The following is a 16,719-nucleotide window of genomic DNA, read 5'->3' as shown; positions in this document are numbered from 1 at the left end:
GCATACAAGAAATACCATCTTATATGCAATCATACCAAGCTGCAAACCAATTTCAGTAGTACTGTGTCTTAGCTAGGAAATCTGCTATCTCACCATGGGTGCTGCATTTTTTCATTAGAGGAGTGCACATTGCATGAATTCACTTACACATCTCCTGAACTCCTGCAGGATATTGATAAAAATGCTAGTTCCAAAGTTTCAGCTGTCCCTAACATATCCGTGTATGTCTAATGCAGACTCAAAAACACTGCTACCACTTTGGTACTTTCCAACAGCAATATGTAAAACATGGAAGTGTCCTTCTCATACAGTTTTTTTTTTTTCCTCCAGCACAAAACAAATTGTTGTATTAGAATTCTACTACTGGAAATCTAGAAAAACACACCGTATATATTATCTACTGTTTTTTTTTTTCCACAAAACCTTTGGGTTCTTGAAATTTCCATGTTTCCAATTCGGGCTAGACATTCGATAGCCCTGGAAGAATTCGGCATTTCTTCATGCCATTTTTTTTGTCATTAACATTTTGTTTTAAAGGACTACCCAACTGAATATCTTTAAAAAATATATATTTTTTCTCTATCCAACATACTATGTAACTTCATAGTTGGTGGTGTCCCGTGCTTGTTGACTTTTTGCCTGTAGTTATTACAGCTTTCCAGAATGAGCTCAACTAGTTTAGGCACTAAGTGTCTTGTGACCCTTCACATTTTTGCTCATATTTTTGCTGTCTTTGGAGAGACTTTTCTAAACAATCTGAAGGTTCCCCATGGATTTCCTAAGACTATACATGCAACTTCCAAACCAAAATGTTGATGTTGTGCTGCTGGGAACTGCTATATCCATGCACATGTGGACACACTCGTATAAACTAAAATATTAACTCCAAACAAGTTCAGCCAACTGAGTTTAACCGACTGAGGAGGACTCCCATCTATTCTCCCAGACAAAACGACACTGAAAAAAACCACCGTAATTAATTACGGGCATTTGGTCATTGCTGATCTATGATTTTAAAATATTTTGGATGTTTTCCTAATTCATTCTTATAGAGTAATGGTATACTTGCACAATTGATTGACCAAGCAGATTGTAAAACATCTTTCAGATACATGCAATCTTTTAAAAGAAGTACATCAAGTTTCTTTCGGTATAAATTTAATACACCTCAGACTGCAGGATGTGTGAGAGCACAAAGAACACTGAACGATGAACTCAAGTAAGAACAAACTTTGCCCATGTGAATCTGGACAGGGGACCCTCTTGCTGTTTGGAGGGCCTTTCCTAATGCAGCTGCAGGATGCAGCAGAGGCTCTCTTTCCTTCCAATATGATCAGGGGATGAGAAGGCTTCTTTTCCTGGTAACTCTTCTCTAGCAATGACAGGATGCACTTTACCTGTTTCCTTTGCCAATATCCCAAACTGCCACATACTGCAAAGGTCTTTCAGAACTGTCACAAGGCTGTCTGAATGTGTGATAAGGATTGCTCTCCTGTGCAGACAAATACTTCAGGACATACTTATTAGCAAGCTCTTATAGCTAGGAAGAACCTGCCTGGATATTTTCCTGATTTTTGGTTTGCAAAAGCTTTACTGATCTGGTGAAAGATTTGGAAAGTTCTCTAATCAAAAAAAAAAAAAAAAAAAGACCAGGTTTTCAGGCTATTTCCATTTCAGAGATTTAAAGAATGAAGGTTTGTACAGCCAAGCCATTGCTTTTACTGTAAAAAGCAATGATGTGCAAGCAGAGGAGCTAGATATGTGAGCAAAACTGACTCCTTTCCTTCACCATGGGTTTGTATGAGTTAGACCAGGGACATCAGCTTTATGCCTGAAGTCTGCAAAATAGGAACAACTGCTGTGGGCTGGACGGAGGTAGAACCAGTCTGAGGTAAACCAAGTGCACACAGCAATGGGGAGCTTCCCGCAGTGGCCAGCTAAGAGTACTATGGATGCTCTGTGTTGAGTAGCTCCACAACTTTTAGCAGGAACTAGATGACTGCAAAGAAGTCTGCAATAGCTTCTGAAAGTGAGGCAGTAGCACCAGGATGATTTTTTTTTTTGGTAAGGGCTTGAGATGAGACTTCACTATCAGTTACCTCTAGGAGCAAAGAGTGAATATCAACCATTTTTGCAAAGCTGCAGCCCACAGAAGCTGGGAAGGGAAGGGTTAATTTATAACTTATGATTAAAAACTTGAGCTAGAATTTAAGTATTTCCTTAAGAAAACAGAAGAAAGGCGGGGGATGAGCTTTGGGTACCAAGAGCCTGTAAAGTCTCAGTCAAGCTTTCAGACACTTTGGACCACCTGCAGAAGCCAGAGAAGCTCACAGGCTGATGATTCACCTCAGCTCTATCCACAGCAGATGCAGACATGAGTTGCAAAAAATTCTTCTAGGATCTACAGTTGACAATTTTTTATCATGTATGTGTGTGGACCGGGATGTTTGTCTCACTAGCACTTACACATTTCGAGCTGTTAAACCTCTGAGGCTCTACCTTTATTATTAGAACAATTTATTGCAGAAACAAACTTTTCTGATTTTTTTTTCCCCCAAAATCATTCCCCTATCCCCATCAGAGGTTTGCAGTGTCTGTAGAAACTACATTAGCACTAGCTTCTACAAAAGTGGATGGGAATTTAGAGAAAAATACAGTAATCACTCAGGACATCATCTCTGGACATGCTGGACCACAGTGGTATTTGATTTTCAGTTCCTGCTTGCTCAGATGATGCAAATAGGCACAGATGCCAGGCAGTTCTAGCGGTTGACTATAAACAAAAAGAAGTCCTTTGAAAATATGTCTGCTCAAAGGATTAAAAGAGAAAAGACTGTCTGGAGGATTAGAAGAGAAACACTAGCATGACTGAAATAATGTCACATCCCTTAAGCTGCATGAGTCAAAGTACAGGCCAGGGACTTTTAAAACTTGAGGAAAGTTTTACTCAGCTGGATGTGTAATTAAACATGTCTGAAAAGCACATTTTAAAAGCACTTCAAGGACTGCTCTTGGCTGTATGAGTTTTGTCCGTCTTGCTCAAAGCATGGAAGCCGTCCAGTCGCTTCCAGAAGAAGGCAAAAGGCAGAAAGTCTGCTCTGCAGGCACAGCAGGTACTCGCAGATCTTCTCAAGGTGCTAGCTTGTAATTTCCTGAATCACAGCTCTGTGCTGGATCGTGCTCTCACAACAGACACGCACAAAGCAAAGTACACAGTGAAGGTCCTTGCTGTGGAAAAAGCTTTTACTGAAAGCCAGCATCCCTAGGTCTCACGCTCTTCTACTTGCCACAAGGGGACTTGGTGCCACAAGATGTCACTGAGATGAAGGTTGAATGCCATAGCATCACTTCAGTTTTGTTGTACTTTGGTTACTACCAGCCCACAGGTGCAGGGAAGTCTTTGTGCCAAGAAATAAAGAAGAGACCCGTTTGAAGTGGATCACACAACCATTTTTCCAAACAGACTTGCAAGACATTAAAACGCAAGCTACAGAAGATGCAAATTTCTGCTAATGTCACCACAGGACATATCTTTGTGGAATATTCTTCCACATTTTCTGGGCAGTGAATTGCCCAGATCTGCATACACAGTGCAATTCTTGCTGTGAATTTTTAGTGAATAATTATTAGTGAACAATTATTGACTATCTCAGGGATTTACACAGATATACCACAGTTTTTTTGGATGTCAAAGCACTTGTCCAAAACTGGTGAAGGACATGCTGTATCTGAACAATCTCGAAGGACAGGTGCAAGTTGGGCAGATATTTTAAGATCCAAGAAGACCACTCAGATATTGAGGCACTTTCCTTATAGTTCTTAAGAAATCTGTAAAAGAACAGAAAAGAAAACCAACAAGCACTGCTTGAACAGTGTTAGTTTGCTGAATCATCTGTTAACCCTGCCAGATGTCGCCAGTGATACACTGACTGCACAAACTAGAAAAGCAAACATGCAGTGACTTTGCTAAAAATCACTTTGAAAGCAATTTTCCTTCACTTAAATGTCATGATCACGTGTCCCAACAGAAAACACATGTTCGAAGCACCACAGAAAGAGCTCTTCAAAGATCTAAAGAAATTAATTCAGACCAATTTATAATGCTCAAAACAGAAAGAACCGAACATAACAAAGTCTCTGACACTCACCTTGGACCTTTTCTTACAGTGCTGGTAACAACAAATGGGACTTAATTAAAAAAAAGAAAAAAAAAACACAAAAATGAGCAATTTTATTTAGAAGAATAGTACAGTATGAGCCCTACTGAAAACCTTCCAAGGCCATCTATCTCAATTATTGATAAAATGCATCAGATCCAAATAATTAATGGTGTTAACAAAACATTTATAAAGTTCGCGGAATGCATCCAATTATCAGCTCTAAATGAAAGTGCAAAAATTCTTTGAGCTTGCATGATGTTAAAAGGAGATTTGGTAAAATGACATGACATAAAATACAGGATGGAGCAAAAACATTCATATGGAGCTGCTGGTTACAACAGAGGAAAAAAAAAACTTTCATCAACATTTACTGGAGGCTCATAAATGTGTGGGTCAATGAAAGGTATCCTGACCAATCTACCAGTAGAGAGATGCTGGAAAACAAGATTTCCATGCCTTCGGTTAATTCCTTTGCTTCCAGAAAACCAAAGACACCGCAAGAAAATCCAGCTTCTCAAATCATCTCTCTATCACAAATGAACGAATCACTTGGCTTGTTCTTCATCCTATGCGCAGCAGACGCTGGTCAGTAATTTAGAGCTCAATCCACAAACACATGACGTTCTACTCAGGCTCAGAAACATGTTAACTTTTCCAGTGCAAAAAAAATTTAGAACATGCAAAACAAATTACCCAAAGATTGATCAAGTTGTTAATGTATGGGCTCAAACTTGCAAAGCACTGACAAGTACCTTCTTCGTGTGCTACTTGATTTGTGCACTTGCAGGCAAAGAAAAATGGGAACTCAAAATATCTGGACAGATGTTTGTTGGTGAATAGACTCCTTTTTATGTATGTGAATGCACACAGTACGTCTACTGGTCATTTCCAGAAATTTCAGAAATTCATATGCCACCTCCAGGTCCCTAAAAGTAAAACTGTTACCAATAAAACTGCTACAAACTCTGCTGTGCCAAAACAAAAAGTGACTCTTTACCATACATACAAAGATTGTCCCATCCAGCATAAAGGAAACAGAAAGTATCAGTTGGAGACACCTACTGTAATGCAAGCTTCTCCTCCAGGACCGACAAGTTGTGGATGGATGGATGGATAGCTATATACTAAAAGGAAGAATGGAAATTCAGTGGATACCAAAGTAGCCTGAAACTTTTGAAATGAAGTCTGCATACACTCTTGCCAAATCCATTACAGAATTATTTAGTTCTCCCCTGGTATTTCAAAGTTGTCATCCATGGATACCTGTATTGAACTTCTTTTTTTTTTTTTTAAAAAAAGACATATTAAACTTCTGTTTAATGTCGCTGGTATGTATATTAGTGGGTGCCATCACCAAGAAAGCATTCATCAGTCCTAGGCTACCACCAAGAGCTGGCCATCAAAGCCAAACCAGAACATACAAACAGACATTTTCCAAAAATCCTAACAAACCATGTAAGTCAGTCACCTCAGGATGTAACAACAGCTGAAATTTCTGACCACATTTCAATGACTAAAATAGTGGTGGAAGACATCTGCCCTTTATAACCATGGACTGAAATACATACCCCATGTATTATGGCAGCCTTTCGGTGGCATTTTCTGTGCTCAGGAAAGCTGGAAGACAGAGCATTTAAAGCAACTATGGAGTACATACCATGGGACGTTACTAAAGGAACTAAGCTGTGATCCTGGTGTTTACTTGTTACAAGCAGGTGATTTTATTCACCTTGTCAAAGAGGTATTGAAATTACACCAAAAGTCACTGCAGGAGCAGGGTTTTCAAAACTAGTAATATGTGTATGCACACATCTACATGTATATACACACATACATGTGTGTATTATATAGTACATTACTACATATCACATGCTGTACGTTATATATTATGACTACACTGTGGAAAGTATTAGGAGAAAGACAGCATTGTAGTCCCAATTAATTAAGTCCCAAGTCTTTTTAATTTTCTGAATCAGAGATAAAACCTATGTATACAGTTAAAATATTACAGTACAGTAGAAAATCAGTCAGAAAATCACTGTCAATGAAAATAATTTCTTCTTTTACGTGCTTGCCAAGATCCAGGTGTGGTGTACTGTGCTTCTTTAGAAACAACGGGAACATTTTCTAATGCGACAGCAGTGTGCAAGTTGCAGGGGACGTACACGTGCTGTAGCTGCCCACTAATCAGGCAGAGAAGAGGAACACCAGACTCCCTGGAAAGGTTGCTCCAGGCCACCAGCTCTCCACGGTTCACTGTAAAGTCATTACTGTAAGAGAGCTCAGCTCTGCCAGAAGGCACCTGTCCACACTGCAAGGTGAACACTTGGTACCGGCAGCAAACAGCCTTGCTTCATCTTGGATGAAAACTCAGAGCAAAGGAAAGTCAGAGAAAGAATGACAAATCTTTATTCTGCTAAATGAAATTTAAAGTTACAGGTTTTATCATGGCTTGTTTTTCTTTTTATTTTTTGTTTAGAGAAGACTATGCTAGACTAGCACACCATGTTGGCTACCTCCATACAGACTGTGTCATACTGGAACTAAACTGACTGCACTTGAGTGAGTAACAGAAGGGCAACTTAGATAAACCTGTTCTTAGTTCTTTAGCTCCTTCTCTTGAGCATTTGCCTAGAAGAGAAAAAAACCTGCAGCTTTGACAGCTTTTTCAAGGAGCAGCAATTCCATCTGGTTCAAGACGGCATCTTATGAGTCTGATAGGTTCAGGATTTTCTTGAGCTGCCAAGCAAGAGTGGGGTCTGTTCCCTGCAACCAGTGGAGCTGCTTGCTCTTCAAACTCAAGAAAAGCAATGAACTGGTCCAGAGCACTATTACAGTTGGGCATGGACTCATGGGCAACTAATACGGAAGAGATGATATCTTAATACCACCTACCCAGAATCACTATCATCCCCAGAAGACAAAGAAGAGTCTATGGTCATCTTATGCTAATTATAAAGTGTACAGTTTAATTCCCTCATCTCCTTTTAAGGGAGATAAAGAAGCAGTTTAATAATTAAATTAAAAAAATAAACAGTGCAACTGTACATGCCATGTAGGGAAACATGTTTGTGGTTCCTCAGCTCTAAAAACTATTTACTGACACTCAAATCACCGTAACCATTACCTTCACACAGGATTTGAACATAGCAATGCCATTCAAAGACAGCTGCAAAGAAAGAAATAATTACTCACAGGCTTCCAATTTTAATTAATGCTTCCTGATGTAACAATAAAGTATGATTAAAGTATGCCTGGCCAATTGAGTTTCATACTGCATACTTATTTCTTACAGTAGTTTTTATCAAGTTTTAAATTTGAAATCATTAATTGAAACCCTTAAAATGTCGACACAATATGTTTACTACCAAGTCTTAAAAATAATTGGGTCATTATAATTAAAGTTCCCTAACTGACTTCGACTTGAAAGTGTTGGGAATGGTTGAGATATGATGTATAAAATGAACATGTTTTTAATCCAAATTTTAATGCTATGTGATCTAAACAACCAAGACATCAAAGACTGCACACTTTTTAACAGAGGATTTTTCACTTTAATGACATCCACTTTTCCATTCCATTTTCCCCTTTGTCCCCCTCCATTCAACTTTCCCATTTATTTTAAATTATATTGAACATGCAGCAAAGAAAGATGTGAAATCCTAAACCTACTGCTGGGGGCACAGTTCCTGCCGTGGTAACTCCCTCCCATTCAGCTTCACTCAGAGGCCACTTTATTTCCTTTTCAAATAGCCATTAGGTTTGCAGTGAGGAAAAGCGATTCAACAAATCCTCTAATTATCAGTAATCCAAAGATGACTTCCATTTGCAGAGAAAATGACAGACAAACCTGGCATGCCAATTCTCCTAGCCTTATATGCTACGAGTGGAGAAATAATTGCTCAGATATTACAAAGGATGCCAAATGTGAATGGAGAAGCCTGCAGACATGAGAACTGATGTCCTCAGCTCAAACAGTATGTTGCTGGTGAGCTTTTGGAGGACAATAACTGCACGGAAGTTTTCCACAGTACGCGTCCTCTGGTAGCACTGTACTGGTAAGAAAGGAATAACAGACATCTAGGGAGGGCAATGGAGAGGCATGTACTTCAGGTGCACATTCATGCTTGCAGAGCAGCAATTCAGGCTTTAAGTGTCTCAGTAGTTAATGGTTAGACCTGAAGATCTTGCAGGCCTTTTCCAGCCTAAATGATTCTATGACCCCACTGTCACTTTGGTCCTCTTGGACTTCCACCCGATGTTAGCAAAGCTTCCACTGACTGAAGTACCAGCTGGCTTGATGCCACAGCTGACTGTCACCCTGTAACGTGCTAACATATATTCTTTAAATTGCAAGACATTTTAAAGATGATACACTTCTGCAAGTGCACGAGGCTTCCCGGTGCTGCAGCCGTGTCTTACCGAGCACAGCCAGCCAGGCTGGCTCAGCCCCAGCGCAGCAGCAGATCACTTACTTCCCGCACCTGGCAAATGGGCACCGTGGGTGAGGCTGGCTTTCCTCCCTGAAATCCTGCCATGCTCATTTTCAGGGGCGGCCTGCTTTTTATCAACTCAACAGCACCAGGGATCGAGCCAGGAAAACGTTAGGTACTGAGTGTGCTCTTCGGGTTCGGCTCACGAGGGAACAATAGGGAGCAGTTGGTAGGGAAGCTTCAAAACGTTTGGCAGCTTGTTTTAAAATAAAATAACCCAAAGCTGATCTACAGCTTATGCACAGTCCCATGGGGGCATCTCAGTGACCAAGCTTTCCTTGGCAAGTGCTCACTTTGGGCATCGCCCATCTTTCTGTACCCCAAGGTCCTTAAACCACTACTTCCTTTCCTCCCACAGCTCTCAGGTGCGTGGTTTCTCCTCGCGCCTTCAGCTCCAGCCACATATGCAAATACTGTCTACAGTCCATTTAGATTTCTCTTGGGTGTTGCTTCTCTAACGTCAATTCTTTCAAGCTACATGAGCTACAGAGACTGAGGTTCACCCTATTTGCTAGCCAGGACACCTGAAAGGCAGAAGAGGGAGCAGCAATCCACATGTGAAGGGCTGAAGGGAAGGGGTTTCCTGCCCTGGCTACCCACTGCATCTCTGAGGGTGAGCAGGAGCTTGAAAAGTGAAGAAAACTGCAGGCCAAAGATAAGAAACTAAGAGGCTTGAACATCTCAGAGAAGAATGGGCAGCAACAGAGGGAATCTGAAGCCTTGCTCAAAGGGAGCGGGGGCTTCTTCATTAAGCCGTTCAGAGCCATCCACATCACTAATAAACACAAAATAAAATAACACAACTTTTTCTTCTCTGTAAAGTGGGTGTAATATATACATTGACGTGAATAATTTCATTGTTTTTCTATGGTGAAATGCAACTGCTGATGCTTATTTTGGGTAGCAACAGAAGACCATTTCCTAGATCAGGATCCCGATTCAGTGCAGTTCTGCTGTCTTGGTGTTTTCTTTTTTTCCTTTTCTTTCCTCTTTCTCCGGAGATTAACTTTAGAAAACAGTCTATCCTAATTTCAGCGTGTTAGGACTACATGCCCACAGACTGTGAAACACAATCAAATCAGACTTGATAACTCTAGGCTTTTTTATTCTATCTACATGTCCATATATATATTAAGGAAATCCTTCCTTACAGTTGTGCTGCAGAAAATCTGTAAGATTATGACAGTGGCAATCTGAATTCTCCAGAACTTCCTCATTTTACATAGCAGAAGCCCACAGTAACCACTTATAATTGTACACACAACTTAACACCTGCTCTATCTATTTTGAAAACACTATAAATAGGCAATGGCCCAAATCTAACCTGGCTACAGTCCAAGCCAGGGAGTCAGAAGGTTGGCAATTAATGTTATATAAAAAGACAAAACAACCCGAGAGATAGTTCACCTTTATTTGGATGTAAATCCTCATCTAACAATAGCTCTTACACTTTTTTTCCTCTATTCTTTTTCCCTCCAAATAAACCAGACAGGCAATATAGACGTCATTAATACATGCTGAGTACACATATCCTTATTAAATAGATTGGACAAAGAAGTGGAAAGTTCCTGATTTACTTAAACATCTACAGCTTCTTTATTGCTTTAATGAAATCAATTAAAGAAAGTCAAGTAAGGGTCAAATAAGCAAACTTATTAAGCTGAAGTAAGCATTTTAATGAATAATAATTACGTTTAAAGGTGTCCTGAATATTCCTTGCTTCATTTACCGGTCAAGCTTCCAGATTAATGATTGATGGTATTCTCTATTTTTTGCAGTACTTTTAAGCTTTATGTTGGTGCAGGAATACTAACATACTGTACCGAATTGTCCCATTCATGAATAATAATCAGATATTTTCCTTCCATCTTGATAAACATTTGCCAGAGGTAGCCAAATTCCTTTTGTTTTGTGGCAATAAAAGGTGACATGTCAGGGGGAGAAAACCACTATGTCTACAAGATATGCAACTGATAGTTTAGGGATTAATGATTTGGGCACCATGGAACTGAGAATTTTATTCACAAAAATAGCAACACACTCCTTATCGCAAGTACGTATTTTGATTATAAACTTGTAAAAGTGGGGCTTTGGTTTTTGTTCTTCACTCACTTAACTGTTGCGACCTAATCTAGTCCTAGTTTCTGGACTCAGTGTATTTAGTACTATTGACAAGCAAACAATACAATCACAAACATAATGAAAGCTGCCCAAACTGGAAGTCTTTCCTTAAGCAAGAAACTTTTTTGACCACGTTTATTGAGGAAGGAGGCACTGCGAAGTCATGAATTTGCCTGTTCTGGTCAAGAAATCTTTGCTGCAAATCCTTCTTGATGTACTTACATAAGCAAATTTAAAACCATGCAAATACAGCTAGGAGTTCTTTTATCCAAACAATGAGTCCATTACCACAGCCAAAGCTTCACATTAGCTATAGGTGTCACAAGACAGATCAGAAATTATTATTTCAGCACTTCTCTTCGAAGACAGCAATGTTTCCTTAAAATTAAAGAGGAAGAAAAAGCAAACCATTCCCCAAACCTCAAATATATTTTTTTCCAGCTGACACCAGCTTTGACAGTGGCAAACAGAATTAGGCATCTCAGTCTTCCCTCAAACTACGGAGCACAGGGATGTCACTGACTCCTACTGGATGAGATAGCCTCAGGTCACCATTGCCTGGGTTTGTCATGTTGAGCATGCCTGTCCTAGACACCAAAAGCCTAAGAGTGCATAAAGTACATCACTGAATTTCAGTATGATAGAGGATATTTTACTTTACATGTATGACTGCATCTTGCAGCTTCCCTTTCTCCTTCCTCCACTCTCCTAACAAAGAACAATTTCCACGTGGCTTTTGTACTTGCAAAAGACAAAATGGTGTCTTCACAACCTTTAGGACTGACACCTTATGCCAACAACGAAAAACATAATGTCTGTGTACCCAGGACAAACAACTTAAGATTGAATAATTTCACTTCTAAGTTCCTTAAATTCCTCTGCTTCTCACAATTAGTTCCAACTTCATGAAAAATCTATGATGACTAAAGGCAATAACTAATTAAAAATATATATATATAAATGGATTTTCAGCTAATAGCTCTATTTCTGGAATACTCCAGTGCCTCTACTGATTACAGATTTCTACCATCAACTTCTTTTTTTTTTTTTTAAAAATAAACATTTAGCTGTGCCAAGCCCCCACTTTGTTTCCTACTTTTTAGATAAAATTCTCCTGCCAAAGCAACAGAACCATGCTGTGATGGAAGCCACTGTCAGATGCATATACAATCTCAATAAGCTCATCAATAAAATGCCAGCTTAACTCCTATCCAAGGAAGAAAGTTTTAAGATGCTGATGGATGACTTTGTTGATGATGATGAAAACAATGAACTGGATACGGTGCTCATGGGAGTAATTCAGGGAAGACAGCAAAGCAGCTACCAGGCAATTTGCTCTGCGGGGTATAGCCAGCCAAGAAGGCACAGAGGCTCTGCACAACATATAGCCACCGCTGCCCTGCTTTCCATGCCTCACACTCCCTAATTCTTGACTTGCAGACATTTCGAAGTGACCCTGTGGCTGGGTATACTCTCCACCCCCACACGTAGAAAACAAGAAAATACATCAGACTAAGTTGAGAATGCCTCTTGCTTACCTCACTACAGGTCACAACTTTTTTCTTCAGTGTGGCAGAGCCTGGTTTTCCCTCTCCCATCTTTCTTGACTCGTTCTCCGCCCTTTCTTCCTCTTCATTCTTCTCACTTTTTTCCTCATTCTCATACCTTCCATCTCTTTTCCCTAAATTACTTAATCACTATTTCAACTAAGATGTTGGCAGAATAAAAGATCAGCAAAGATGAACTAGAAATGTCTGGAGTTACAATTGCTCCAATCTACTGGACCAATGTGCCAAACCAAATTTATGGGGAACGAAAACAACGTCACGTATAACTAAGGTATCCTTTTTTTTTTTTTTCCCTCTGAATCATCTTCCAAACAAATGGATGAGAAGTTTTTTGTTGACAAATTTCACTTTTCAATTATTATATTAGAAATGCACCCTGGTTTTCATTCCAGCATCAAAAGAGATGGGCTCACAGTTTCTACATGCACATCTATGTTTACAGACACAGACATGACAAGGGCTAGCACTCTCTGAATCTCTGAAACTGCTGTTTTACTCTTAGGAAATTATTCTACAGAGAGGTGGGGAAAAGAAAAAAAAAAACAAGCTTTTCCTTTGAGTTTCCTCTCCCTTATTCCTCTACATATCAGCACATGCGTAGGATACAATAATATTTTGTTTTCTTTTATAGTTCTAGCACATATAATCTCTATCACTGTTTAGCACACTTGTCTTCTGTTCCTTTGCTAATAGATATTAGTTCATACCAGTGGGAAAATAGCCAGTGATGGAACTCAAGCTACGAACCTGATACCTACAGACCTATCTCAATCCTGCCAGCAGTCTCAAAGCTCCCAGAGAAAACACAAAGACTGAACACCTGTTTCTGGTTAAACAAAGAAAATTGGATTTTTATCAGTTTGACTGTCACCTTTTACATAGCACTGTTTTGTCAAGAGCCACTAATGAAAGAGCTTAGCAGCAGATAAAGGACATGTGGCTTTGACCGAATATCCATAGATTTATCTAAAATATTTTACAGCGAGAATTATATTCCATGCTTTTCAGAGCCGAAATAGGATTACAAAGCATGGAAATGGATGTCTTAAAATATATATTATTGCATATGACTGAGCAGCTTCATTAATAACGCTGTCTCGGAAGATTTCAGTTCTGCACGTAGACTTGGTGGAACTTTAAATAAACTGCCTGTCTGTAATCCATATACATTTTGGCAGGCCTTCTGAATGGATGCCCTAGGAAAGAATGGAGGGTTTCAGCAGTTTGCATGCTAATAAAGTATCCTGAAAGCTAACACGATCATTTCCCTTTTCATCGACATCCTCTGTGTGTGTGTGACCGTGGACATGCTACCCCCTCTACATGTGTTCTCCGGTACCATTCTACATGTTACAAAGGCACTGTGAGGGTGGACTGCCTTGGAGATTGTAAGCTGACTACATACTGAGCTCGTGGAGGTCCATATAAAGACTTAAAATAGACAAGGCTAGCTGCACAATGCTGCAGCTTGAAGGTCTGAAGGTCTTTCTGAAAATCCCACCTAGTATTTCACTGCTACCAGAAGAATATAAGAAACTTCTGGAAATTTGAAGAAAAAAGATCCAAATCAACTCACAGCTTGTCCTCTGAGACCACCAACAAATGAGTAAAAAAGCCATGATGAAAATGAGAGTCACAACAGCAGAGCAGCAGAGGAAGCCCTCCCCATAAAGCGGGAGGTGCAAACTTGTGTCCTTTTCCAGAGCCATAGCCAAGGCTACCTGTGCAATGCAGCTGCCAGCAGATACCTTTCAGTTCAGCTGAGGAGTCAGAGCTAAATAAATAACATGCTAACTACATCATTTCTTTGTGCACATGAACTGCAGGAAACTTGTGTGCCTTAAGCGCACTAGCCAGATGGGATAATTAGGCTCAGACAGATCATTGACCTTCCTAGGAAAAATACCTCAGAAATGGAGGTTGAGTGAATAAATCTGTGTCACGTTATGAAACTCCCAGACAATCCATGGAAACCCATCCGTACTGACTCATGGTGTTCCTGCGGGTGCATCTCGTGAGGGCTGGAACATTGGGGTTTGGGTATTATTCGGGATTTCTTAAATCTTCTCTATGGAAAACAGCACCGAGAGTTCACTGCTGGGAACTACTCAGCTGTCTTTCTATGAAAATGTTGAAAGCACATATATATGCATTTATGCTAAACAATTCTCTCTTTAATTATCACTGAGGCTGGTTTGTCACAGTAAAACAATTTTGGGGAAGTCAAGGCTTTGAGACAGCACAAAATGCAAATATCATTTCACCTTCCCTAAATAGAAGGCATGACACCCATTTAAATCATATTATTTTATCTTGAATTATAAAGGCAAATATAATCAAATAATCTTCTGTTTGAAAATAAGTTCGTTATTTTAGAGTTACAAAGGCCACATGGTCTCCCTGAAATCAAGGGAAGCTTTCTTTTCCTTTCTGCACCAAGTCTAGTTTTCCTTCCTCAATGTGTACCTCCATGTTCAGACCCACACTGATGAAGAAATACTTTCATGGGAGGCTACTCTGCTATTTTCCAGGCGTTTCCATGTCTTGTAATTCTTTTCCTAGCCAAAAAAAACCAGAAAGGATCAGAAGCACGACCTGCTATGAACTAAGCACATACTGCAACCCCAAAGACAAGCAACTCCAGGAGGAGTTCACAGGCAGAAGGTAACAGCAACTCCTCAAGAGTCCCATCCTTCCTGTAGAGACTAGGGCTGGCTCAGTGAGCTGCAGCGACTGGTAGCGTCTTTTCCTGTATCCCTGTGGCCTGGCATTCTCAGGGAGCCAGAAATTAATATTATCCAGAGACTTTAAGTGTACCGACTGCAAACATATTACATATCCCAACAAAAACATGCAGCTCCACTTGGCCATTCACTGGACATTCCTGCATTAACAGATCCATCTTGTTATTTGAGACATATCCACATAAGCTACATCCACAAGGGACATGGGGCATCAAAAACTAGTCCTTATTTTAACAAAACACACGTATTTAAATAAATCAAAATAAAAAGCTAAACAGCTAATTTCAACTCATCGCAAGCTCTGACTTCAAAATACAGTTCTTTCTTGTCTGGGATCTTCAAAAGTGACCTATGCCCAAGTTAGGGCCAGGGCATTGGTAAGGAAGATTTATGCCTTCTGCTCCACACAACACGCACTCACACGTGTGGACACCACCCTCTATACACCCATCGTGTAAAGAACAGCAAATCCCAACAGTATCACAACAGTATCTGTATGTAACTTCTCTTATCAACCCCCTGGCTGAAAATGTTTTTAACGGCTATTCAATTGGATTGCTGCTAATGAACACAGATTTTTAATTATAAAGCAAGCAAACAAGCAGGGAGGGAAAAAGAAGATAATAGATCAAATCATCTTGCGATTTACATAGAGGTAAATCAGAAGTCACTCCATTAGAAGAAGAGGGATTATAAGAACGTATGAAATGACTTGACCCCACTATTTAAACTCGCTGTTTTACCCATTTCACACGACTTCCATGATCTCATTAGTGCACTGTTCTCTTAGCAGCAGTATCCATCCATTCTTACTTGCTGGAAGACACTTAACATTACCACAGACTTCACAGCATATAGGCCAGTCACATCACACTACACAGACACAGAAGTCACAGGATTAAGACATTTACAAAGTTCTTTCTTGATGCTAAACTTCCTGAAAAGCACGTTCACAGAAAAGCTTCCCTACTGCTATTCTGAATCTGTGCACAGCTATGGCACATGCAAGTCCCACCTTGCCACAGACAAAGCCCTTCTGAATTTACAGACAATCCACTACATGGTAAGAAGAGATTTGACCTTAAAATTACTTTAACACTGACATCTAGAGACAAGAGGTGGGAATCTACCTTTTAATGGGGCTGCCCAACTGGGCAGAGTTGAACCTCCTATCCATAGGGACTCAGTAGGTCAAGTTGCGGGTTGGACTTGATGATCTTGAAGGTCTTTTCCAACCTAGATGATTCTATGATTCTACAATTCTACTCCCCTTCCCAACACCAAGCAGCTACAGATGCACCTCCAACTCAGGTACATCAGGTACAGTCATGGGTGAATTATGGGTGGTGATGCACCATTCCCTGTAGCAATTTCATGATTAAATCCAGACCTCTGTTTTCACTTATTAAATAGAGGAAATGGGAAAGAAGGTAGATTTCAACTCTCCTAACAAATGAATTGCAACATAAGCTAAGCACACCCAATGATATGGCAGCTGCCCACATTTTCAGGCAGCCAGACAAAACACTCTCATCTCAGGGACTGTAATACCAAGGCAAACTCTTCTCCTCTAATGCTCTGTAGCAGAAGTGGCTTTGTAGCTCTTGGTACAGTACTCCTGGGGCTTTCTCTG

General features: G+C 40.0%; 1 protein-coding gene across 4 annotated transcripts in view; it reads right to left on the bottom strand.

The window, feature by feature from the left end:
• Nucleotides 1-16,719, bottom strand: part of VWC2 (von Willebrand factor C domain containing 2) — a 56,982-nt gene that overhangs the window by 17,494 nt on the left and 22,769 nt on the right. Inside the window, exon 4 of one of the 4 annotated variants that reach the window (XM_040548591.1) lies at nt 3,003-3,828. The exons of the other annotated variants lie outside the window; for them this stretch is intronic. Within the exon in view, the coding sequence (XP_040404525.1) occupies nt 3,770-3,828 (59 nt within the window). The 3' untranslated portion in view covers nt 3,003-3,769. Of the gene's footprint in view, nt 1-3,002; nt 3,829-16,719 lie in introns of those variants that run through there. 4 annotated transcript variants of the gene reach the window in all.

Source organism: Cygnus olor, chromosome 2 (assembly GCF_009769625.2).
Source record: "Cygnus olor isolate bCygOlo1 chromosome 2, bCygOlo1.pri.v2, whole genome shotgun sequence".
In the NCBI taxonomy this organism is placed as follows: Eukaryota; Metazoa; Chordata; class Aves; order Anseriformes; family Anatidae; genus Cygnus; species Cygnus olor.
This window is presented reverse-complemented; position numbering and strand designations above follow the sequence as displayed.